We start from the raw sequence: 27144 nt of genomic DNA, 5'->3' as shown, positions 1-27144 counted from the left end.
GGAACACTGACTCATAATCTCCTAATTATTTCGTAATTGATTTTCATTTGTATGCATAAAATGTTTATTTCTTCTCCTCCAACATTTACCCTTTCATTTTGTAGGCTACCTCGCAGTGTTCTTAGGCGCCTTCTGGGCCACCTGTGAAATTACTTAAATGTTATTAGTATGGCTGTTGAAAAGCAGCATAGCGGTGGCGATGCGTGGGCGGGAGCTCTAATATGATTGGCTCAGGGACACTGTAAGCCTGAGTGGCAGCCCTTAATGGGAGCCCTGGAGAGGTAACCCAACAGCTGTGTGTTTGCAGCTAATGAGAGATGGGGGAGGAGTAAAGGATCACAGACTGGAAACACTCTGATAAACTCTTGCTTCTGAATGGCTTGGGAAGATAGGAAATCAAGTTTTCTCCGGAGGACATTGCTTAAGGCTTTCCTTTGTGACAAAACCCTGCATTTGACTCATTACTCCTGGTCCATTGCTTTATGCCTAAGCAGTTATGATCACTGGCATCAGTGTTCAGGAAGAAAGGAAGAGAGTAACTGTGGCGTGGGATGAATTTCTCTCCCTGCTGAGCCATGCTGATTTATAGCCCTGAGCAAAAGCATTGTTTTTTTAATTACACTGCTGCAGTTTTAACAGATGATGCCACACATTACTAGTTTATTCCATTGTACACCAACAGCACAGTTTGTTTCACGTGCGGTTGATAGTCATTGTCTCCAAGAACAAGACAGTGTAGCGCATATTACTCCTACATCAAGCATTATTAACAGTTTCCTCAGCAGATATATGTGCTGCTTCTCTTCTTCCCTATCATAACCGCCTGAGGGTGGCGCCAAATGAATAAATAGTGGCCAAACAGCTTCCATTTTAGGCCGCTCATTTTGCTACATGTAATGCATATCAACAAGTAAACCGCCGGCACTGGCTACCTGTTACATCAATTTTGGACACGTTGTGCGATTAGTGAGCAGTTTTGAGGGGAAAGGAAAGACTGACACGAATTAAAATAGTGCAAGGCAAGCGGAGTGATTTCTTGATAAGCTTATTTAATAAGGTGCATCCCCCTGTTTGAGCTGACCCACTTTAATAAGATCCTCTTAAACTGTAGGCATCACATAATTTCCTGGTAGGCAGCCTTGGCATAATGTAGAGTATGAAGTTGCTGTGTGCTGCGGTGGATGGGAGCCCCACCTCCTCCCACGCTCTGATGAGTAGAGAGAGAAAAGAGAGAGGGAGCTAGGGGAGCAACTAACGTACCCACTGTATCTCACCACTTGCTGTCTGGAAATGCTTCAGATGGGCTTCTTGTTTAGGACCGGTTAGCGGTTTCTTTTTGCACGTTGCGAAAATGACATTTCTTTTGCTGTGTTTTAGACATCCAGTGCGTCCTTAGAGTGCGCTCTAAGCTACTTAGATCAGGGCTGGAGAAACTTGGACCAAAGGGATGCGACAGCGAGTGCAAATCTTTCCAAGGATCAGTTACTGAGGATTGAAAATGGCACACAGTAGGGCATCTTTATGGAATGAGATTCTTGGTTTCCCATCTCTGTCATAAAACAGTCTATACAATATAATTGCTCATAAGTTACAGCCGCATATTCTCACGGACTGAAAACTGTCTCTGTTCTTCACACTGTGGGACGGCGGTGAACGAAGGATTCTGAATTTTCATGCGGAAAGTTCTGAGTACTGTCTATGGATTTTGTGGCCGCTGAAGTGATTTTTGATCTCAGCACTGTGACGGAGGTTTGAGGGTTAGACACCTGCCTCTGGGAGCACCGCTGGACATATCAGCCGCGGGAAGAATTGGCTACGCGACAAGCGCTCACGTAAAAAGTCTCTGGCTCAGGTACTGAAATTACTGCAGAAATAATCAAGAAAGTTGATTTGACCGGTGGCCACTGTGCGTGATTCATGATGCAATGCCAATGAAGTTTATAGGAATGCATTTCGGACTTGTCTGAAGTGTTGTCGCTTAACACAGGCCGTGGCTCAAACAGATCGTTTATACAACAAGTTGCACTTTATAATAGACACACACAGAGCACAAAACAGCTGGCTGTTCGGTGTTACAGGTTGATAGGCGGTACAAAGGCTAGATGTGCCACCCGCAATAAGGATCCTCTGCATGATAAATTAGACGATGCATTTTAATTAAAACCTATGCGAGTAGACACGAGTTCCAGCCTGCGTCGGGGTTGGTATTAAGTCATTAACTCTGCATGTCATTGCACTTCAGCGACAATATGAGTGCGTGCGCTTTTCAAGCTGATCTGTACCGGCGATCGGCTAATTGCATTTTATTGCACCATTATGATTCTGTGAAGCAGAAAATGTGAACCATTTGTATCATCCTTCTTTCGCCATTTATCCCATACTAGCTGCAAACATCATACTAATTGCCTTTATTCGTGCATCTTGATTTGGCGTTGTTTACTCTGAACAATTTCTTGCAAACAATTCGGACTTCTCCTGCAGCCTGTCGTGTTCATAACTGTTATACAGTTTTTCTATGGAGAGATTCGTGATTATAATTGGGGGGTGAAATCTTTGATCAGATCGTCGGCACGGGTAATCTCCTGTGCTCTCCAGTGAGAGTCTGGGGTGTTGTTTCTCGCCACTCCACCGACCACCAGGCACATTTTAATAGTCTGCTCTACGTAATGATGTCGGTCTAAGTTCCCACACATACTTTAGGCTACAAGGCCGTCATAACAGAGCAGATCAAACAGGCCTATAACCTACTTGTAGCCCAGATCTGAGAAACTGTCTGTAAGACATGAACCTGTTAAATGTTATTATCTAAATCATTCAATGAATGAAACTTCTATCTATCTATCTATCTATCTATCTATCTATCTATCTATCTATCTATCTATCTATCTATCTATCTATCTATCTATCCATCCATCCATCCATCCCACATAAGAATAGACTGTAAGGCTAATTTCCTCTGCCGATTTTATTTTTGAATTATTACCAGTAGGGAACTTTCCTCTGAATATTGTACAATAACATGCAATGTGCCATGTAATGGGGTTGCTGAAGGAAGGGTAAGTGTGTGGTAAACGGATCAAATTGTGGAAAGGGCACAAAAGGATTTTTTTCTGACTTCTCCAGCAGGTATTTGAGCTTGAGGGAGTGAACCTTTACAGCACAAAAGCAGTACAATAACCCCTATAAGGAAATTAAACTCTGTTTTAATCATGTTACACAGAGCAGTGAGGAATCCAAATTATACGATCTGCCAGTTTCTTTATATCTTTATATAAAGAACCTTTTAATATTGGAATGTGGCCTTTTTGATCTCAGTGTATTTCTTTTTTTTTTTATTTTACTTCTTTGTGACAGGAGTGACACAAGAGTGTTCTGTGTTTCAGCATGCATATGGATAATTCCAGTGCTCACGCCTTTAGAAAGTGTTTCCAACCAAAGGCTGTTGCTTTCTCATTACCGAAACCCACAGTTTGCAGTCAGTATAAGAGTGCAGCCTTACATTTGGCAGTAAATTCCATTGGTAGATCAGCAGTGTAAGGAGAGACCCATAGCTGTGATACTACCTATCATAAATCATGCCGGTGGGAGGGTAATGGATTTTACCTGTTATACTAGCTAAAGGCGCAGAGTCAGCCAATACATCAAATCACATCAGTTGAGAAAATCATTAAATCATCTGTTATCTTTCCACACTCTGGCAAAGCAGGAAGGAGCACAGAACAGCGTTGTACAGCACAAATTCATGAACCTGAGTCCCAGCATGTAACAGGTGAAAATTCAGGTCCTGCTTTTATCAGTTGCTGCAAAACAAGCAGCTACTACAAAATATCCTATTTAATTCCTCTGATGATTTTTTTTCTTCCCGGCACAACTCTAACCTTTTTTCTTATGAGTAATTTACTATTATGCCTCAGTTAATTCTGCATGTGAGTCATTTCTGCTGGACCTGTGGAGCGGCCAACTTAAAGAGCAAATGTCACCCAGTCAGTCTCTGAGTTGACTCAGTCAGAAGATAGTCTGTCTCCATGGCAACCAGAGCAGGCGCACATGCTCCGCAGCACAATTATATTGTTCTTCATTTTTATAACTACCTTTTTTTTTTTAATGTATAATACCAACACTTACATAATCAGGCACAAACTCCTTTATCATTTTTTAAAATAATTTCATTTTAAGCCAAACATTGTTCTAAATCTTTCACAAACAATGCAAATTACTTTTGCTTTGCAATAAATTGTTACATACTGGCACGTAAAAGATGTGTTATTTATTTTTCAATTACAAAAATGAAAAACAACATAATCACTCCATATTTTATACAATGTTATTGTTAGCTGAAGTACTGCTTTAACTTTTTTATTAGCATTTATCTTACCAATTATTTCTGTTTAATCAAACTTCACCCTCCTACTTGTATTTCCTTCCCTATATTTATCAGAGTTACTTACAGTAAATAAAGTAGTGCTAATTCTATCTCTGTCTCTCATTTGTCTCTCTTTCTCTGTGTTTGTGTATATATATATATATATATATATATATATATATATATATATATATATATATATATATATATGTATATTGTGTGTGTCCTCAGAATGAAAATTGTAGCACCATCTTTTATAGCAGTAAACAGTGGTAAAGATATCTCTGCACTTCTCTCCAGTTGATTCAGGACTGGATCTGTCATATAGGCTTGGATGGTACCAATTTTTCAGAGGTCATTTTTATGACTGGGTTCAGCAACCACAGCCTTAGCGAGGCAGGGACTTGTTTCCTTGGGAACCGCAGCACAACCTGACACAACCTAGGCTGGCACTTTGATTGTAGACACGCAGAAGTTGAAAAGTTCTCTTGAACAGATGGGTCAACTGGGTTGTGCACTGTGTGAGGGCTCAGTGTGAGGCTCAATCAGACCTCGTAGTTTGACTGATGTTTTAGCTGCCTGTGAAGTTTTTCACCTTCTCCTCAATGAAGAACAAAAAATTGCAGCGGTGGAGTGGAGGAGTCCTGCATTTTTATCTATTCATTTATTTTAGAACATGGTGAAGCGCATCAATGATTATTACTTCTTCAATCTATGATACGCAGACATCAGAAGGATAATGATGGAAGATATATTGTTAGGAGACAACAGTATTGTTCTGAATATATTGCTGAAATTCAAATCAAAACAGCATATTTTCCCACGGCACCTTTTGCATGTTTTTTCTGGCAAATAAGCAATGGTCATTTCTTTTAATTATTACAAAGGTCTATGGTTGTAGAAAAGACAAACTAAATTTAACACATAACACAATTTCACATTTAATAGTTCTATTTGTTTCTTTTTCTTTATAAAAATAATGCAGCAAAAAGTACCACAGTACTTTACCAGACACTTTTTTCAAGGTTTGTTTTTTTGCCTTCAGGTCAAGGAGTTGTGTAGTCAAATAGCAACCTCTACACCTCTACACTACATTTCAGTAAAACTTGAACATAAGTGACAACAACCTCCCAGGTGTGAAAGTGGGCATGAGTGAGAACCACTTTTCTTCCCCTCTTAGAGACACTCTTATCTATAGAGATCGTTGACAGGTGAAAAAGTATGCTTGGGTGAGCTTCTCCACCAAATTGTGAGTCTGTGTAATGATGGCCAAACTGAACATAAGTCATAAAACATTGACTCAATTGTTTGGACTTGTACTTACAGTTGGCACTCCTGATGGTCTTAATAAGCTAAGGTTTGGCCAGGCAGAGTTCTTGCTGTGTGGCAGGTCAATCCAGATAAACCTTGGGCTCTTAAACTCTACTGCTAAGCAGTTTTGCCTCGACTGCGTTTTCTGTTGCAAAGTTAAACATCTACACAAAACAAACAACAGACACTAGACCCATCGGGCAGTTTGAGGCTCTCTTTGAAAGTCCACCTCCATACTGTGGTACAGGCTGCCTTCAGCATTCATTTTTCAGTTTTTTCAACATAGCAACCATCTGGACCATTGCGTGATCACAGCATGAGGTTTTGTGGTGAGTGCTGCTTCACTGGTAGACTTAAAGTTCCCTCCTCAGTCAAACAGTGGATGCCTTGATTGTATTTGGAAGGATTTTGTTTTTTTCCCTAAGAATATGTGTTGCTCTGGATCACCTTCATAAGGTCTCTGGCTCAGTATGCTAATTGGATTGTCTATTTGAACATGGTGTATTTTCCAACAAACAGTGCTCAAGGGAATTAGAGTCACCTAGGCAATACACAGTCTCTACAGTTCTGCCTCCTGGACTTACACAAGTTGTACTAGAGTTACCCAAGCAAGCAATGTCAAAGTTGTCCCGTGGAGCAGCTAGCAAAACATATTTTAGAGTTATAATTGGTTGTTCAGACGACAAATGAAAAAAAGTTTATATTCAGTGATTCTTTTTTAGTTTATTACAGCAGTGCTGCCACAATACTTGGTTGTTGACAGGGTGAATTTTAATAACCAAAAAGATTTCATTTTCTCAGCCTAGCACTTTCTCAATATTGCAGTCTTGCAATGTCTGATCCAGTTCAGTATTTTTCTTCCAGAGCTGGCATTTTTATAGCTGATTTCATTCATTAAGGAAGCTAAAATCTTAATTTTGGAAATGACTAAGAAAAGTATTTGATTTTTTGAGCAGTTCAACAGGACTCAACTATGACAAAAACATTTTATCACTCTGAGAGAACTAACCTCTTGTTCCTCCCTTTGATTTTCTGCTGAATTATGTATCGCGATCTGCCTGAATCAGCTTGTAGTCTTGTGGGTCTACCATCTGGGATGACAGATGATAACTAAGTTTTTTGGAGAAAAAGAGCTGAGATGCAGGGAATGTCACTCCTAGTTGTGTTCAGCACTTCTAATTTATCAATTTTGCTGCTCAGGTAGTAAATTTCAGTGAGACATCCAGTAGTCCAAGAAGTTTCACATCCTCCAGTAGGGAAAAATCTCCTGTTTCCCTTTGCCACCACCTCAGAGCACTTTGAGATGAGAAAAGGAAATCTGGCACTGTCAAGCTTTTGATAAAATATTTGTGGGAAAGCTGAGGAATGTGAGATAAAACCCAAAGGCGTGGTGTCAATGATATTCAGCAGAGATTCTCGCTGAGTGATAGCAAAACGCATATTTTACGAACAACATGAATTTTAATGTAAATGTAAACAAAGAAAAAAAAGGACACTAATTCACTAGACTGTCAGGCATGGTGCCATCTGGAAGACAGGCATGAGGCCAACTGGAAAACATTAAGTCATGAGTGTCATCAACCATAACAATCATGTCACTATCAAAGCATGGCTATTCATTGCAGAAGTGGCTATAATATCAGGGGAGCAGTTACAACCAAACCATTATAAAATCAGCTACGGTATGCCATTTTTAGATGCCACATTGTATAAATACATTTGAAAACTTTGAAATTTAACAGTGAATTTTAAAATAGAAATGAAAAAAAAAAAGATGATGCACATATCAAGTAAGCTAAAGTAATTTTTACTGAATTCTCCAAATACCAATTTAATTGAAGCAATACATACATGCACACCTCATAAGTTCACATATCTTGTTGAAAGCATGTGTTTAATGGAATGGTAGGCAGCAGTATGAAACATTTACAGTGTGATTTATAATTCCCCTTAAAATTATATCCCATGGGATGCTGTTAATGTCAGTCTTGGGTATAAGAAAAGTGTATCTGCTGATTGCGTTTTTGCTTCTTCCTGCCTTTTTATACTGCAAACATGAACTGGAGAAAGCGCAATCACTGTTCATGCCACATTGACTACAGGTTCTCCTCACAAATGTAAAAAGGGAGACATTGATTTTTGAGCAATTAGTGCATCAATAACTAGCACTTTCAATTTTAATGTATTCAAAAGGAATTGGATTTTTCATTGAATTTCTGTATATTTGTGTTTTGCTGTCTAGCTTAATACTCATTTACCTTACTCCTGTATGGAACATTGCGGCATGCAGTTGCATTTTAAATAACTCCATTTGCTGTCGTGTATGTATATTTCTATCAGCTCTCACCCACACTGACTAGGGAAGCATTGATTCCTCTTGTTCTTTTCCTAATCCCTAACTGACGACATAGACCCACACTAGACTGAGCACCTGTGTTCTTTTCTGTTTCAGTTGAAAAACTATTGTGGAAATAATTGGAACTATTCACCTGTGTTTGGATTAACATAATGATTTACTTCTACATAACTTTTTAAACTAGAAGTAGCATTTTGTTTTCGCTGTAACTTTCTTTAAAAGCCTGTGAAAATAAAGAAATGCTGTAAAACAGTGCAGCATTGAAGAGACAGTGACTGCGACATGGACTGCTGTTGTCTAATTATAACCCGAGTCATTAAAGCTGGTATTGATCAGCATATTGAAGTTTTGCATTAGTAACACAAACATAGCACAATAAAATCGGATGCACTGAAATGAACTCTACTTGATTAGTAAGTGGACACTCACTGATTCAGCAGACACACAATTTTTTTAAACTGTTTTCACGATGAAGTTTTCCAGAGCATGAGACCTTGATACTTAACCCCAATGATTGCTCCTATTTCAATTACCAATAGGACTCAAACACACACACATGCATATACACACACACACACACAGAAAGAAAGAAAGAGAGAGAGGGGAAATAATTATACTCTAAAATCATTGCAGCATGAAAAAAACAGAAGTCTTTTGCTAGAGGGAGTAAAGATCAAAGAAGACACTAAAATAATGGGTCACAATTGTAGAGTTGAAAGGTTCAAAATCAAACACAATAATTACAGTGTTTGAGCTAGCCAGTGGCAATGGAGTGTGGAAATGTCTGCATTGTGCAATGCCAGGTGGAAGCTGGATGTGATGATAGTAGCAAAGTTGCATAATTGGCATGAGAAAGAAATTTGACTCTATGACCTTTAGTATGCAAGTGTTCATTGTCAGACGCCTCTTGGGTAAACAAATTGGTCAAATATATCATTTCTCTCAGCAGACAAAATCTTCGCTCGTAAGGGTGTATTCTTGAGCGTGGATTTCAAACCATAGGTTATTTTAGAGCTACATTGCTTCCCTACTCAATGTCTAGCTGTGTAATACAGAAATAATGAGTCTCTTAGGCTGTGAGTTTTTGTATTACATTTTTATTTGATTATTCAGCTGAAACAATCCACACTGGCCCTGAAGTTTGTTTTGGATGTAAGCTCACAAGATATAATTTCTTGTTCCTACATTCATTTTTCCATGAATTTCATAAAGCTGAGATATTCATTGAAACTCTTGAAGCTCTGAGACTGAAAAGAAGCCATGCTGGGATAGCTATGATTGCATTTTTTTAAATGCCCTATTTTCTCTTTGTTATTGTTGTTGTCTAATTATTGTGTTGTTCTTCTAGGTATGCTGTATGTTTTACTGCAAGTTATTGAAAAAAAAAAAACGATTAATTTTATAGCTGTAGAGTCATTATTCAAAAACACAGTGCTGCTTGCTTCCCCTGTCTAATGTTTCACTTTGACCCTCTGTTAGTTTTTTTTTTTTTCATTTTTGAATAATTAAATAAAAAGCAACAGCTATGTAAATATTGCTTTATGGAGCTAGGTTTCAGCAGAAAGGGAACCAGCTTTTTAACCCATATTGTGTTTTTTTCATTTTACAGGCAGATCGTCTGATGACCTAATGGAACTGAATTTACAAGTGATATTGTGTTGGGTCGTGGTGCTGCATTGTGGCTCTGCTGAAGGCAGTATCCTGTACCGGGTCCAGGAGGAGCAACCTCCAAATACTCTTATAGGTAGCCTGGCAGCAGACCAGGGACTGCCAGACTCAGGTCACCTTTACAAGCTAGAGGTGGGTGCCCCTTATCTTCGTGTCGATGGAAAGACAGGGGACATTTACACCACAGAGATTCCTATAGACAGAGAAACCCTGAGGGACTGTCGCTCCCTGGCTAAGGGTAAACCCTGCTACCTGGAATTTGAAGTATCAGTGACTGATCTGATACAAAACCAGAGCCCACGGCTTATTGAAGGACGCATTGAAGTACAGGACATCAATGACAACACCCCCCAATTTCCTTCTTCTGTGCTTACCATCTCAGTCCCCGAGAACACGATCATGGGAGCGTTATTCTCCATACCTCTAGCTACAGACAGGGACTCTGACAGGAATGGGGTAGCTGACTATGCGCTGACTGCAGGGCCAGATGCTGCAACCCTGTTTGGTTTGCAAGTGGCTGATGACAGGGGAGGGAAGCTCCCACAGCTCATTGTCCTGGGCAACCTAGATCGTGAGTTAAAGGATTCTTATGACCTCACCATAAAGGCAGTGGACGGAGGAAACCCTCAGCGCTACAGCAGTGCATTACTCAGAGTGGTGGTGACTGATGCCAATGATAACGCTCCCAAGTTTGAAAAGTCCACCTATGAGGCAGAGGTTTCGGAAAATAGCCCTGTCGGACACTCTGTGTTGCAGGTAATTTAAAAACTTTTTTTGTATAATGTTGTAGTCTGGATTGCAAAGTTAAATTGTAACCAGCAATGTCTTTCTGAATAAATGTATAGTTTTAAATTTTGGATTTTACCTTTTTCAATATATTTTTGAAGAGAGCATTAGCTCATTATCCTTCTACAGGTAATAAATGTTTATATCTTGTATTGACAATGTAGTTGCAGAACAGTGTGAGATATTATTTTCGGAGTATAAATTGCTCTGTGCAGGATTTTCACAGCATGTTGCTGCGGATTTACACTGATTATCATAAAGGAAATGTCAGGCCTAATAATTTACAACCTTTCATTGAATCCTAGAAAAAAGAGAAAAGAAGGCTAGTGATGTAACTATCAAAAAACAGAGGAAAAGCAATAGCCAAAACAAAGTTATCTACATGCTGTGATTTAAAGTGATCAGACCCACACAGATTCCTGGATTAATTTATTCAGTGACCAATGATTCATTAGTTACATTCATTGTTAGTGTTGTAAATAACATTAGTTACAACACTAACTGTTGCGCATATTTAATGACTTTAACCATTGATTATGTTTTGATTACAGGTTAAAGCAAACGACTCTGACATGGGCCCGAATGGAGAAATTGAGTACACCCTTCACCAGGCAGTAGACCCAGTGCCGAAACTCTTACGAATTGATCGGTCCACTGGCATCATCTATGTCAAAGGACCACTGGACAGGGAGGAAATCAGCAGCTTGTCCTTCTATGTGATAGCAAGGGATAAAGGCCCTCAGCCTAAAAGCTCTAAGACATTTGTAACCATTGAAGTGACTGACCAAAATGACAATGCTCCAGCTGTGGAGATTCGTGGGATTGGCCTTGTGACGCACAGTGAAGGAGTGGCAAATATTTCCGAAGACATGCCAGTGGGAACAGCTGTTGCTTTAGTTCAAGTATCTGACAAAGATGAGGGAGAAAACGCTGTGGTCACTTGTGTGGTAGCAGGTGATGTGCCATTTCAGCTTCGCCCTGCCAGTGACTCAACCAGTGACAACAAGAGGAAGTATTTCCTACAGACCACCACACCTCTCGACTATGAAAGAGTTAGAGATTACCGAGTAGAGATTGTGGCTGTAGATTCTGGAAACCCAGCACTCTCTAGTACAAACTCTTTGAAGGTTCAAGTGACTGATGTGAACGATAACTCTCCAATATTTTCCCCTACCTTGTTTGAGGTTGATTTTGCTGAAGAAAACCAACCAGGAGAAAAAATTTTAGATGTTATAGCCACAGATGCTGACAGCGGCACTAATGCCGAACTTCTCTATAATATTTTGCCAGATTCATCCATCAAAGGCTTGTTTGAGATTGACCCAAATACAGGCGAAGTAAGAGCCAAAAGCTCTCTTGATCGTGAACACAAAGAACAATATGAGTTTCGTGTCACTGCAGCAGATAAAGGGTCTCCTGTCCATAAAGGAACAGCAACTGTTGTAATAAAAGTAATAGACCGCAATGACAATGATCCCAAATTCATGCTTAGTGGCTACAGTTTTTCAGTCTTGGAAAACATGCCACCTCTGAGTCCAGTTGGTATGGTGACAGTCCTAGATATGGACAAAGGCGAGAATGCCCACGTTCACCTCTCTGTAGAGCCTGATGAAGGAAAGTTTGTTGTTCAAAATGGAACAGGAACTATTCTCTCAAGCATCTCGTTTGACAGGGAGAAAGAAAGCAGCTATAATTTCCGTCTAAAAGCAGTGGATGGAGGAGAGCCACCCAGGTCTTCATATGTGGGTGTTACAATCAATGTACTGGATGAAAATGACAATGATCCCGTGATAACTAAGCCCTCCAACTCTTCCTTCAGACGCTTATCACCTCTAGCCTCCCCAGATAGCCACGTTGAAGTAGTGGAAGCTGAGGACCTGGACAATGGCCCTAATGCAGAGCTGGTGTTCAGTATCGCTGGTGGAAACCCTTACCAGTTATTTCGCATTTCCCCCTCAAGTGGAGAGATCACTCTAGCAAAGGAGATGACACGCAAACATGGTGGATTACATCGCCTAGTGGTGCGAGTAAGTGACAAGGGGAAGCCTGCACGCCACGCTACTGCCCTGGTCCACATCTATGTCAATGAAACCATTTCAAATGTCAGCTTAGTGGAAGCCTTAGTGGGACACAGTCTTTACACTCCACTGGACAGGGACATTGCTGGTGATCCCGACAATGGTTTTGCTGCTCAGCGTAGTAATATATTGTTTGGAAGCCTTGCTGGTGTAGCAGGTGTTGTAATGTTGATCTTGGTGGTGGTATTTATTCGCCACCGCATCCAAAGAGAAACCAAGAGTGGATATCAAGCTGGCAAAAAGGAAACCAAGGACTTATATGCACCCAAACAGGCCCCAAAAAACACCAAAGGCAAACGTGGACGGAAAGGCAAACCTCAGAAGTCTCCAAAACCACTCGGGGAAGACGAAGAGGTCAGCCTTCAAAAAAGTCTGAAGTTCAATCTTGATGGAGTCAATGATAGCCCCAGGATACATCTGCCTTTAACATATTCACCAGGAAGCCCTGATATAGGCAGACACTACCGTTCCAACTCCCCTTTACCCTCCATCCAGCTGCAAGCCCAATCGCCATCTGCCTCACAGAAGCATCAGGTGGTCCAGGACCTCCCTGCCACCAACACCTTCGTAGGAACAGGAGGAGACGACAATTCCACTGGCTCAGACCAGTACTCAGATTACAGCTACAAGACGGGCCAACCGAAGTATAACAACAAACAGGTACAGTTATCTCAAGCGCATAGTAAGGTCTGTCTGAGGAATGGGTGATTGGTTTGGTGGATTTTGTGAGAATGTTGAAAAGCAGTGATTTCATTATAAGACTTGCAATATTTTAGTCTTTTTATCTACAGTCCTGAAAATCACAGATTCAACAACTCTCATTCATGACTACTTTGGCAGTTCTAGTAATTTGATATGATTTACTTTGACAATAACAGTCCCAAATTTGAATTATCTGAATGCCATTTTTGTCATTGTGCCATCTATCTGGATTGTAAAAATGTAAAACGATAGTTAAAAATTTAGTACAAATTTGTTACTGGCTTGTGTGTGATGATATACGAAGAACAGACCAAATCATTTCCAAAATTATATTATCCATTCTTTCTCTTACTAGTAACTGTCTGCTTTGCTTCTCTGGGTAAGGCATGTATATATGTAAAATTGCATAGACAGAAAGAAAGTTGCTGCAAGTATTTGCTCAATTGTGGCACTGCTAAAAAATAAGATTTTGTCAGGTTGGCAGAAGAGTTGAGCAGGGATGGTCTGTTCTCACTTACTTCTGCTCTTCTGCTTGACCTCTAGTACTCTGTAGTGATCTCGGCAGGTCATTTGCTCTTATCTCCCTGCTCCTTATGCTCTTATCTCCTCTTATCTGTACAACATTTGGGCTTGAATCACCATGGAAACAGAAATATTAATAGAGTCAGAAGGGATTACGAACAGAAAGATTTTAGAGAGTAAGGCTAGAAAGCTAGTGTGTCTCTGGGTTTCTGTGTCATCTGCAACTGTGTAAATGTGTGTCTTGGACTACACAAATATAAATTTGTGTGCAGGAGGGGATAAGGCAGATTATCATTATCCTTATATAGTAGAACATCCCTTATTATACAGAAAAATGTCCAGATGTCTTGATCCCACCAGTTACACAGCCACGCTTGAGCCACTGAAATGGATCTGTGGTTTTATTTATTTACTTTTTTAGTTAAATATGTGCTGAACTCACATTCAACACAGAAAAAAAACAGCTAGTGTCAGTGAGAGGTAAGATGCTGATAAGACAACTTCAAAGAATACCCAGCACCAAAGACAGCTTTGCGCAGGGGCATTCCATCACAAACAACCACAAATTCAAAAACTCAGGGTATGATTAGCAACCTAACATGACTGATTCCTCTGAACCACACTGAGTGAAAAGTGATATATTTGTGAAACACACACCAACTAGATCTAACAATACTTTATTCATGTCGCTACTGTGGCATTCAAAGGATGGCTATTATTTAGTACTGAAAATATTTGACATTGATGTAAACAATTTATTTTCAACCAGGACGAGTTAACATGAGCTTTCAAGAAACTTCCTACATTTCAGCCGTACAAAACAGTTTGACATTCTCCAAGGCTTTGCAGATAACGTTTGCCACATAAAAATTAGCAAAAATAGAAGGGGAAAACATGCCGCTGAGTTCTGAACATGTGTAGGTGACACATTTTCTGTGGAGATATCTTCAGAGCCAGTCTCACAGTTGGCTTGTTGGTAGTTTTAGCAGATGTTAGTTGACAGCTTAGGTGATCACAAGCCGTTGTGGGTGGAGTCAGTTTAGAGAACAGTCACCACTGTCTTCTTGATGGACAACATAAGGGACCAAAATGACTGCAAGCCACAGGGTGTGTCTGGGTGTTTGTGTGTAGTGCCAATCTCTCTGTTTGTATGTAGATTTGCTCCTTAATCTAAGAGTGTTAATTGTGTCTGGCACAGATGTAAGCTCTCAGCATTTAACAGTATTGTGTGTGCGCTTTCTCAATATGATCGCATAAATACATATGCAACATGACTCAAGTGAGTGACAGGCTGTTTAAAAACATGGACAGATGTTGAAGCTCATGTGACATACCTCAGCAGATGTTGTCTTGTGTATGGCATCCCCTCTCACATCAGGAAGAACAGATTGACCAAAATATATAATTAAAGCAACTGCCAAGTGATGTGACAGATCTAGAGTGGTGCCATTGTTTTAATTAACTGTGCTGCACTCAACAACTAGTTTTGTTTTTTTGTTTCCCCAATATGGTCAGATGTCTATTTTTTTTTTTTTTGTCAAATCTCAAAGTCTCAAATTTCCAGCGTGCATGTTCAGGGATTATGAGCATAAACATTACAAGCGTTTAATGATATTTTTTTGTTTCAAGCAGTATCTTCATGCTTTAGGCTTTAATTAGAGACAGTTTCCTTCTGAACACAAATCTATTGTCAGGTGGCATCTGAGCGGATATTAAACAAATTGATCAAAAAAACGATATAAAAGTGTGTGAGTGTGTTTGTGAGTGTGTTAGTGGTATTAGACGTTGATTGCAGAGATATATTTAAAAGATGAAAATATTTTCCCAGGTTTAGATTGCAGGTGCAAATAGACTGATAATGTAAAATTAGATGGAGTGTAATTAAAGACTGTCATACATGCATTAGTATTTATTTGCAGGTAAAATATTGTCTTGTTTGCTGCACCTACTTAACTCTTCATTTTGAACTTATTTGTGGAGCTGGTCATTACAAAATGATTACTTTTTCATCTTCTCTATTTGAACTTATCAGAAGCATCTCTACATTAATATGCTAGATTAATGAACAGCCCAAGGCTGAATAGTAGAATATTAAAGTACTATATTACTCAAGAACCCGAACAGATGTTTCAGATGTGCTAATTAGATCATCATATTACCTAGGCATGTGCCAGCTATATGTGCAAAATAATATTTGTTTAGTTTCCTACACCAGGAGCTAGTACTGCTATCAGTTCAGAAACATTTTGATCTTTTCCCAAGACTCTGTGGAGAATGTTTCAGCCCTGTAATTGTTTTAGATTAACCCACTTCTGCAAATATTCCTAAAATGCTGTTTCCAGGATGTTATGTTTTGCAAAAAAGAAACAGCAACAGACACTCAACGCCACTAATCACACTTCTAATTTTGCATTCCATGTGTCTACAAGCAATAACATTCAGTAACATGGACAGTGCTTTTGCTGCCAACTAGCTCCAAAGCTTCTGAGAGCCATTGCATCAGAGGTGGAAAAAGGATGATAGGCACTAAAGAAGCCCAGCTTCATTCCTCTGTGGTCTGTGTCAACACCCTTTAGAATAACACTCATCAAATGCTAAATTAGAAAGTTTTAGATCAAGGAAAATTACTGAGCACTAATGTAGCATCATAGTCAGCCCAAATGGTTCTATACTAGATTCAAACAAACATGTGGGAGACTTCAAATAGTGGGGTGTTATAGCCTCACTGTACTGAATATGCATAGAGGTTCTTACAGTTTCTGCTTGCACCTGTTTGGGTATTGTTGTAATTAAAGTAGGGACACTAGGAATTTTCCTCAGGGTCTTGGCAAGTTAAGCCATTTTTAGATATATGCCACAATTTTATTCTTGGGCAAACAATATATTGTACTAATTACTGCATGTGAAGTTACCATCCATACAAATAGTGGTTCCTTGATTCTTAAGATTTAAAGGGAAACTTTTTATTTTATTAACAGAATATGAATATTTTAAATAAGTGTGTTTTACCCAGTGTCATCCATTTGGACAAAATAAAGCAAATGAATAGTAGTAGTCACGAAAGTAACATAGCAAAGCAAATGTTGGTACATAGTTGTATTTTGAAAACACAACATTGTAAGCTGCACATTTCTAAATCCAGGCTGCTAAAGGTTGCACCTTTTGTAGTTTACCCCCTCATCACCTTTGAATGTGTGATATTGCATGATGGTTGCTAGAGAAACCAGTGACTCACGTTAGCCATTAGACCTGATAATTAGCTCTGTTGGGTCCAAGAGCTGGCACCTTTTTTCACACTTCATTTAATGAGAATCTTACATATGAACAAAAAGCAAAATGAAAGTCAGGAAGGACTGAAAATCATCTGTTACACAACAATCATTACTGCGTCACTGTATTTTTTATGCATCAACGCATGCTGATAAAATGATCTATTCATTCAATGAGGATGAATTTTGTCCAGCTCTGGCTTACTTGTTCATCTCCATGCCCACCTGTAGTAGAGTGAGTCAGTGTGAGTCTTAATTAACCTGCTTCTTTGTTAAGAAGGGCCCACACTTTGTGAACTTTAGGCATCCCTTTGAGCTGGGATTAGCCCGATTTAGTCCAATGCGGGTATTTGAAGTCAGCCGAGGTATATTACAGATGAGGCTGGAAGCACAATTTGTTCTTTGAGACTGTGACACACTGGCCCTCAATTACTTAGGTGTGTTTGGAAGTCTTCTTACCGTGCACGAAAAACAAGTGCGTAAAATTACTATCAGATTAATCGAGCATGTGCACTGCCCTTTTTTGCCCTCATCACTATAGTCATGTTAGCAAAACAGAATCATTCTGAACTAACAGATTGGTACAATCTGTATACACGCATACTATCTGCACACGACATTATCTATATAAGAAAATGCATTTACCTCTAGGTTAAGTGGGGAAATTAGTGGCAATGAAAGCACAGAATGAAAGAAAGAAAGAATGAAAGAGAAAACCCTGTACGCTTCACTGAAGCAAGGAAGCAAGAGAAAGTCCAAATGAAGAAAGTGAAACATTTTTGTGCAAACAGGAAGTCAAAAGACACAGATTCCCACAAATGTTTCCACCAGACTGAGGATTGTTGAAAACAAAAAGTCTGTGGCTGAAATAATGGGGGTCCTGAATGTTGTTTCCCCCTGAGACAGGCACTGTGACTCGGGGAAAAAAAGTTTGGCTATCAAACATTCTATAAAAAAGAAGAAAACAGTGAAGGGGAAGGAGCACGTAATCTGTCAGCTCAAGATGAGAACCTCACTGCAATGAAAAATGAAATTAATTAATTAATAAAAAAATGTGATAGTGCCAAGAAACTGACTTAAGAAAATGACTGTAATGATGTCATCCAGGAATGATATGGCATTTTTAATACCGTTGAAGCCTACAGTTTTCCATTTAGTATTCTGTTCAGATTTTTTTTTTTTATGTTTTTGATTAATTGTAATTCTGAACATTTTGCGACTTATGGTGTTTTAGAAAACAGCAAGTACTGGCCAAATTAGCCCTGGGTCTTTGATCTCGTCCTTTAGATGCAGTGATAATAGCATTTAGCCAAAATTAATCGTTCTGTCTACAAACAACAATGGCATGGTATCTTCATATCATCATATATTACCATTCCTTTTGTAGGTAAAGTTAATAATGTCTATTTTTCAACAAGCCTGTCTGAAAAGGGCTTGATTATTGCACATTTGAAGAAATAGGACTGATGAAGTCACTGGTATCAGTGAAATAATATTTACATCGTGGCTTTGCCTGAAATTAATCTTGATTCAAGCTGCAATGACTCTGAGCTGGCTGTAAGTGGTTACAAGTTGTACAGGGCAGACAGAAATAAATTAGGTGTAGGCGTTGCTTTTTATCTCCAGGAACAGTGATAAAAAATGTTTAATGAGTCCAGAGATTGAGAATTTTTGGTTAAAGATGTGTTTTTAACATTTATGCCTATTTTATAGGCTGTTGTTACAGACCACCTAATTCTAATATACAGTATTTTGAAAATTTAAGTGTAATGTAACAGAATAGAATTTTTTTTTCTTCCTGGTGACCTGAACTTTTATTGGTTTCTATCAATCTTAATGAATCTTAATTTCTTAATAAGTACTGCTCATTTAGAAATAAACCTTATCTGAATTACAGGGATCTCTAAACTTTCCTCAAATTGTGACAAGGTCAACAGTTTCTGTAAATAACCGTAGTAATAAAATCTCTATGTGCACTAATCACATTTGTAAATAATAAAATAATATGATCAGGGTCTGTATTGGTGGCAGTTGGGTTCAACATTCATAATTTAAACTTGGAAAACAAAATTGTCAAAATCTGTAAAATAGCATTGTCCTTTGTAGAAGTTATGGAAATTTGATATGGATTTATTTTTGAATGATGTTAAATTGGTCAGAATTATGGTAAATGGCCTGTATTTGTATAGCGCTTTACTAGTCCCTAAGGACCCCAAAGTGCTTTACACATCCAGTCATCCACCCATTCACACACTGGTGATGACAAGCTACATTGTGGCCACAGCCACCCTGGGGCACACTGACAGAGGTGGGGCTGCCGGACACTGGCGCCACCGGGCCCTCTGACCACCACCAGTAGGCAACGGGTGAAGTGTCTTGCCCAAGGACACAACGACCAAGCCGGGACTCGAACCGGCAACCTTCCAATTACAAGGCGAACTCCCAACTCTTGAGCCACAATCGCCCCATTATGTGGGGAAATCTTGCAAATAGGGCTGTAACCGTGTTTATGGATGATCTAATGCAGTGGTGCCCAATCCCGGTCCTCGAGAGCTACCGTCCTGCAGCTTTTAGATGCATCCTTGTTCCCACACACCTGAATCAAATGAATGGCTTGTTATCAGGCCTTTGCCAAACATGATGGCATGCTGAAGAGGTAATCAAACATTTGATTCAGCTGTGTTGGAGTAGGGATGCATCTAAAAGCTGCAGGATAGTAGCTCTCGAGGACTGGGATTGGGCAGCCCTGATCTAATGTATCTGTTAACCCTTTTATACATGAATTATGACAACCTCAATCAGGATTTTTTTCTTAAGTATTTTTATTAATCTTTAGCCATGAAAATATTAATAAAAATACTTAAGCAAAAAATCTTGATTGAGGTTTTTTCAATTCATGTATGAAAGGGTTAAATAACAATAATTACAATGAAATACGTCATACATCTATAGTAACATTAAACAACCAGTGGGTGGCAGGGTATGGAGTGACACATCAGTGCCCAATGTAGTGGTTTATGTGCAAGTATACCATCAACACTGACACAAATATAAGAAAACAGCCTTTGAATAGCTGTCCACTGTAGTGGCCACTATGCGTGAAAGGGTTCCACTTAGGAAGCGCTCAGTGAAGGAACCCTGTCTTGATGATAAATTAAGATTAGCAATGCTTTACTGAGATAAGGCTAAAGAGATTCCTTAGAAATGATGATGTATTTCTGACAGAAGATGCTAGTGTAGATTAAGAAATATGTCAACTAAATTGTATTATAACAAAAAGAAGTAATAGATTAATAATATAAGGAAATCCTATACATTTAATAGGCTGGCAGTTGCATTATGGGGTACAGTTGAATGTTATTTAATGCTTTGATCTCAGCAGGGAGACTAAAATATGTTTGTCCTACAGCATTCACCGTAGCTAGGATTATTCACTTAAATTTGGGAGGGTAAGAAAAAAGAATTCAGTTGACCACAGTCTGCGATTTACGGACTTCACTGTAACTTTAAAAAATATATAATACATACATTTGACATAGGAACATTTTCGGGCCCCAAGGATACTAGCAACCACAATGGAGAAGCTAATGGGAATCCAAGTTTTATAAATAATCATAAGAATAATAGTCAGCATGATTCATTATAGTAGTAGTCATAGTAATCATAGTAGTAGTAGTAGTAGTGATGGATGTATTCATTTTAACGAGTTGTGTGTATGTTTGCTAAAACAACCTGGGCTTTTTTTCATTTTTTCATATACATGGTTAGGGGCAGTTTTCAATTTGTTTGTGAAGCACAAACAAATTAAGGTGCGAAAATAGTGATAAATCACCGATTTGTGTGTGATATGTTCGTATGCACGATTTAGCAGATTTGTCTTATGCTTATTTTTACTGAAGACCGGTGGAACCATGAAATCACTGAAAATTTGTCATCTGCATTTTACTGAATAGTTGGGAAAGCATGGCGTGCTGCTAAATTATCATTTCCTATCTCACTTTCCAATCTGCCTCCCAGTATTTTACAAACAGACACAGGCACACACGCAGACATACTCACCCACAGACCAGCTCTCTCATTCACACACACAGGCAAGCACACAAACACACAAACAGCTCTTTGTGCACCACATATTTGCCCTGGCTGATTACTCAGAAAAAGAAGGCTAGAAGGAAAGTGAGGTAATGGTGGAGTAATTTGCCCTGCCTGCACGGCATGTTTTCTTACTGTTTTATAGTGTCAATGCATGATTCAGTACACTGCATCAGTATTGCATTGTAGTGAAAGCACTGCACATTTGATGCTGCTCCTTCACAACTTAATACAGCCAGATAATAAAGAAAAAAATATGCCACAGTGATCTTAGTTCAGAGCAGTTTATTACTTAAGAAATGCAGTAGTGTATAATTTTGCACCTACCTTTTTATAAAGCATAGTTTTTCCTGTGGGTTTTTTTTTCGGGATGGATGGGGAAGTTGTACAACATGTACATGTACATGCCACCCAGCCCCAAAACTGGTGAGCTCTATTAATTATCATTTCAATTTCTCATTATTTGATTCATTTTTCTTAACAGTGTGGAAAAATATTTTTTAATATTTACATTTTTTGGTAATAATGGTTGGTTAAAATGTCGACCAAAAAGTTTGTTGAAAGAAATGCTCAAGTTTAAACATGCCAGGCCCAGATAGTCAAGGGGAGCCCATTGGCTACGCGTACCTAAGAATAACCACATTAGCCATCATGTCTCTTGTTATTCTCTTTGTTCAATACATTACTGTGTTTGAGTCCACATAGTAAGTTTGATTAAAATACTGACACGATTGGCTTAAATAATTTGAGGCAGGTAGTCCTCAACAAGGAGAGTGGTCTAGACATTCACAGTAGAATCTGTAGCTTTATAGCACTCGAGATCACCTAAATTTTAGACATCTATTCACTGTAACAGGTACAGGCAGTTACTGTAAAAGGCAAACACGCAACAAGAAAAATGGTCAAAGTCAGGAAGGTAACATAGCCTGGTAGCATGCAGCCTTCTGCCTATACTGTGACTAATTGCTGATAAAAAAAACAGCCTGGCAAACAGGTGACAGCACAAGGTGATGTACAGTTGGAATTGACAAACATAGGAGAATTTTGGGAAAAGCAAGAAACAGAGGCTTTGTCTGAATTTGTGTCTCTGAAGCTGAACAGAGAATGAGATGATGCAAAAGGTGCTATGACTTTTCCTATGTGTAGCTAAGCTGTGGGTGTATGAGTGAGACAACTTTATAGGATATATAAAGGCTGTGTATTAAATATATCTCTAAGCCTATGTAACTGCTAGGTAAGAACTCACAGGTCTTACTGTATTACAGAGGAGACAAAAAATACAATAGAGAGGAGACAAAAATACAAAAATATAATAGAGTTTTGACTGAATGTGAACTTGGCATTTGAATGAGCACAATAATAAGCAAAGTGTTGCACTCCAGTTTAGTGTAGGAAAACAGAAAATACCAAATTCCATGCAGTTTTTTTTGCCCAGATACATACAGTAGGTCTTTTGTAAACACTCGAGCTACTTCCATACTGTCTTTGCTGTTAGAGAAGGAATTCAGAGACATCAGAGCCTGTTCGTTATTTTTTGCTGAAGCATTGCTTTAAGAGATAGTGTGCTTATAATTTCATTTTGTTTAGGATGGGTGAACACAAAGACTCAACTGGCAACCTCCCTTGGAATGATAATTAAATTAAAGCATAATAAAATGTTCTTCATGCATCCCAAAAATGGTTAGGGCTATTGTACACATAAAAAAGAATATTCACACCAAAACTTCATATAACTGTTTTGCCAAAAATAACTTAAAAAAAACAGCACATACAAACCTGACATTTTAATTAACTGCTTTTCACTTTTCTATATTGCAGTTTTTCAACAGTTCAACTTACTGCCACAAATTGTGGGCTTTGGACTGCGACCATTCTGTATTACTGCATGTTTATTGAACAAAAGTGAAACGATAAGCATCAAATCTCAGAACTTTATTGCATTTTCTGCAGTATGAAGAGAATACAATCACTGGCCCGCATATTAGGTACAACTGTTCAACTGCTCATTAGCAAAACTGTCTAATCAGTCAACCACATGGCAGCAACTCAGTGCATTTTAGCATGTAGACATGGTTGAGACAACCTGCTGAAGATTCAAGTGAGCATCAGAATGGGAAAGAAAGGGGATTTTAAGTGAGTTTGAATGTGGCATGGTTGTTGGTGCCAGATGGGCTGGTGTGAATATTTCAGAAACTGCTGATCTCCTGGGATTTTCATTCACGATCATCTTATCTACAGAAAATGATTAGAAAAAGAGAAAATATCCAGTAAGCAGCAGTTTTCTGTGCTGAAAATGCCTGGTGGAGGCCAGTGGTCAGAAAGGAATGGCCAGACTGCTTTGAGTTCACAGGATGTCAGAAGTAACTCAGTTAAGCTATTGTTTAAAAGCAATAGCTTCACTGAGCCAAGGTATGTAGAAGCGCATCTCTGAACACAAAACATGCTGAACCGTGAGGCAGATGGGTTTCAGAAGACCACACTGAGTCCCACCCCTGTCAGCTAAGAACATGAAACTGGAGCTACACTTCACACAGACCCATTAAAATTTAACAACTAGGCTGATTTGATTTCTTGTGTGACATTTGGATGGTAAAGTCAGAATCTTGCGTAAACAACATGATAACATGGACCAACCCTTTTGTTGTATCAGTGGTTCAGGCAGATGATGTAATGATCTGGGGGATGGACTCAAAAGGCTTCCACAGTCACATATCATAATCCAGTAGAGCACCTTTGGGATGTGGTGATTAAAAATTTGCGATATAATTGATAAATCAATGCCAAGTTGTTAGGAATACATCTGTGTTCTCATGCAAGTTCCCTTGCATGACCACTTGATTGCTTATTAAACTAGCATCTACACTTTCAGTAAGTTCCCCACTTTATTTTCTTTGAAATCCTCTTTATTTGGAACAAAACACTTGTTTTTGATTGGGCTGTAAAACAAACAAACAAACAAACAAAAAAACCCATAAAAAAAACCAAGTTAATGAATATCAATCAGGATGATTCATTTACATGCAATCAGTAATTATGGCGGCGCGGCAGTAGCACGCAGCGGCCACTCCGGAGCCAAAACTGGTGCTGCATTGTTTATTGTTTACGTTTTTGTGTGTAGCGTGCTTATTTTGCACTATGTATGGATAACGTCGCAACTGGTGTCGGTGTTCGTGCATACAACAGCCAGACACTTTTCAACCTAAATAATCTAGTTGATGACATCCAGGAGGGGCTGCGGGAAACGCTGCGTGAACTCGGCTTGCTCCGCGAACCAGGCCTCGAAGCCTCGGCGTTGCCTGATGCCGGCGGACGGAGGTGGAGACATCGGAAGCGTTGCGCGAGGAAGCGGAAGCGCGGCAAGCGGGCGGGAGTCTGTGCTAGGCTAAAAACAAACCCTAGCCGGCCGGCTCTACCGTCCATCATCTTATCCAACGTCTGCTCCCTGGATAACAAACTGGATTACATCCGACTCCAGCAGGCCACACAGCGTGAGATTAGAGACTGCTGTGTCTTTGTTTTCACGGAAACATGGCTCAGCGAAAGAGTACCGGACGCCGCTATTCAGCTAAACGGGCTGGCCTCGTTTCGCGCCGACAGAAATGCAGCTCTGTGCGGTAAGACTCGCGGTGGAGGCTTGTGTGTTTACATCAACGAGAAATGGTGCAAGAACTCTGTGCTAGTCTCTAGTTATTGCTCATCGCTGGTGGAGTTTGTGACTGTTAGATGCAGACCTTTTTACTTACCACGGGAATTCACCACTGTTTTCATTATCGGAGTGTACATTCCACCTAGCGCTAATGCTAAGGAAGCGCTATGGGAATTGTATACAAAGATCAGTGAACTGCAAAATACACACCCGGATGGACTGTTTATTGTTGCTGGGGACTTCAACCATGCAAATCTCAAGTCAGTGCTTCCTAGATTCCATCAGTATGTGGACTTTGCAACGAGGGGAGAAAACACGCTGGATCTTGTTTACACAAACATCCCCGGTGCATATCGGGCAGAGCCCCGCCCCCACCTCGGCTACTCAGACCACATCTCTGTTATGCTAATTCCAGCATACAGACCACTCGTCAGGCGATCAAAACCGGTTCTGAAGCAGGTGAAAACCTGCCCAGCAGGAGCCATCTCTGCTCTTCAGGACTGTTTTGAGAGCACTGACTGGAACATGTTTAGAGAGGCTGCAACTTACGGCGACTTCACTGACTTGGAGGAGTACACATCATCAGTGTCCAGCTATATCAACAAGTGCACCGATGACGTCACTGTCTCCAAGATCATCATCTCACGACCCAACCAGAAACCGTGGATTACTGCGGAAGTGCGTGCACTTCTAAGGACCCAAGACTCTGCCTTCAAAGAGGGAGATAAGGTGGCGCTTAGAAGTGCGAGGGCTGAACTTTCTCGGGCCATCAGAGAGGCGAAGCACGCACACGCCCAGAGAATCCACAACCACTTTAAGGACAGCGGCGACACACGACGCATGTGGCAGGGCTTACAAGCCATCGCTAACTACAGGACGACACCACCTGCCTGTGACAGTGACGGCTCCCTCCCAGATGTGCTTAACAACTTCTATGCTCGGTTCGACAGGCAGAACGACGTGGCGGCGAGGAAGACCACCCCTCCTCCGAACGACCAGGTCCTGTGTCTCACTACAGCTGAGGTGAGGAAAACTCTACGCAGAGTCAATCCACGTAAAGCTGCTGGACCAGACAACATCCCAGGCAGAGTGCTCAGAGAATGTGCTGATCAGCTGGCAAATGTTCTCACCGACATCTTCAACATCTCTCTGAGCAGTGCCGTTGTCCCCACGTGCTTCAAGGCCACCACCATCGTCCCCGTGCCCAAGAAGTCTTCTGTGTCCTGTCTCAATGACTACCGCCCTATCGCACTTACACCCACCATCATGAAGTGCTTCGAACGGCTCGTCATGAGACACATCAAGACCCTGCTGCCCCCTCACTGGACCCAATGCAATTTGCATACCGCCATAACCGCTCAACGGACGACGCCATCTCCACTGCACTCCATCTTGCCCTGACACACTTGAACAAGAAGGACTCACACGTCCGAATGCTGTACATAGATTTCAGCTCAGCATTTAACACGATCATCCCCCAACAACTGATCGGAAAGCTGAGCCTGTTAGGCCTGAACACCTCCCTCTGCAACTGGATCCTGGACTTTCTGACCGGAAGGCCTCAGTCAGTACGGATCGGGAACTGCACCTCCAGCACCACCACACTGAGCACTGGGGCCCCACAAGGCTGTGTGCTCAGTCCTCTGCTGTTCACACTGCTGACTCATGACTGTGTAGCAACACACAGTTCAAATCACATCATTAAATTCGCTGATGACACGACCGTGGTGGGTCTCATTAGCAAGAACGACGAGTCAGCGTACAGAGAGGAAGTGCAGAGACTAACGGACTGGTGTAAGGACAACAACCTGTCTCTGAATGTTGACAAGACAAAAGAGATGGTTGTTGACTTTAGGAGGACACGAAGCGACCACTCACCGCTGAGCATCAACGGCTCCTCTGTGGAGATCGTTGACAGCACCAAATTCCTGGGTGTACACCTGGAGAAGGACCTCGGCTGGTCCCTCAACACCAGCTCCCTGCACAAGAAAGCTCAACAGCGTCTCTTCTTTCTGAGAAGACTGAGAAAGGCCCGGCTTCCACCACCGATCCTGACCACCTTCTATAGAGGAACTATTGAGAGCATCCTGAGCGGCTGCATCACTGTCTGGTTTGGGAGCTGTGCCATATCAGACCGCAAGACCCTACAGCGGATAGTGGGAACAGCAGAGAAGATCATCGGGGTCTCTCTACCCTCTATTGAGGACATCTACACCACACGCTGCATTCGCAAAGCCACCAGCATTGTGGCTGATCGGACACACCCCTCTCACACACTCTTTACACTCCTGCCATCTGGAAAAAGGTACCGAAGCATTCGGGCACGCACATCCAGACTGTGCAACAGCTTT

At 40.4% G+C, this 27144-nt stretch overlaps 1 protein-coding gene across 2 annotated transcripts in view; it reads left to right on the top strand.

The window, feature by feature from the left end:
• Nucleotides 1-1304: 1304 nt before the first annotated feature.
• Nucleotides 1305-27144, top strand: part of pcdh1a (protocadherin 1a) — a 113449-nt gene continuing 87609 nt past the window's right edge. The window contains exons 1-3 of one of the 2 annotated variants that reach the window (XM_026182570.2): nt 1305-1852; nt 9640-10454; nt 11036-13222. In XM_026182570.2, the coding sequence (XP_026038355.1) occupies nt 9660-10454; nt 11036-13222 (2982 nt within the window). In that variant the 5' untranslated portion in view covers nt 1305-1852; nt 9640-9659. Of the gene's footprint in view, nt 1853-9525; nt 10455-11035; nt 13223-27144 lie in introns of those variants that run through there. The other variant, XM_080307017.1, reaches the window with a different exon arrangement.

This window comes from Astatotilapia calliptera, chromosome 10, assembly GCF_964374335.1.
Source record: "Astatotilapia calliptera chromosome 10, fAstCal68.1, whole genome shotgun sequence".
Lineage (NCBI taxonomy): Eukaryota > Metazoa > Chordata > Actinopteri > Cichliformes > Cichlidae > Astatotilapia > Astatotilapia calliptera.
The sequence above is the reverse complement of the archived record's forward strand: the minus strand, read 5'-3'. Positions and strand labels throughout refer to the sequence as shown.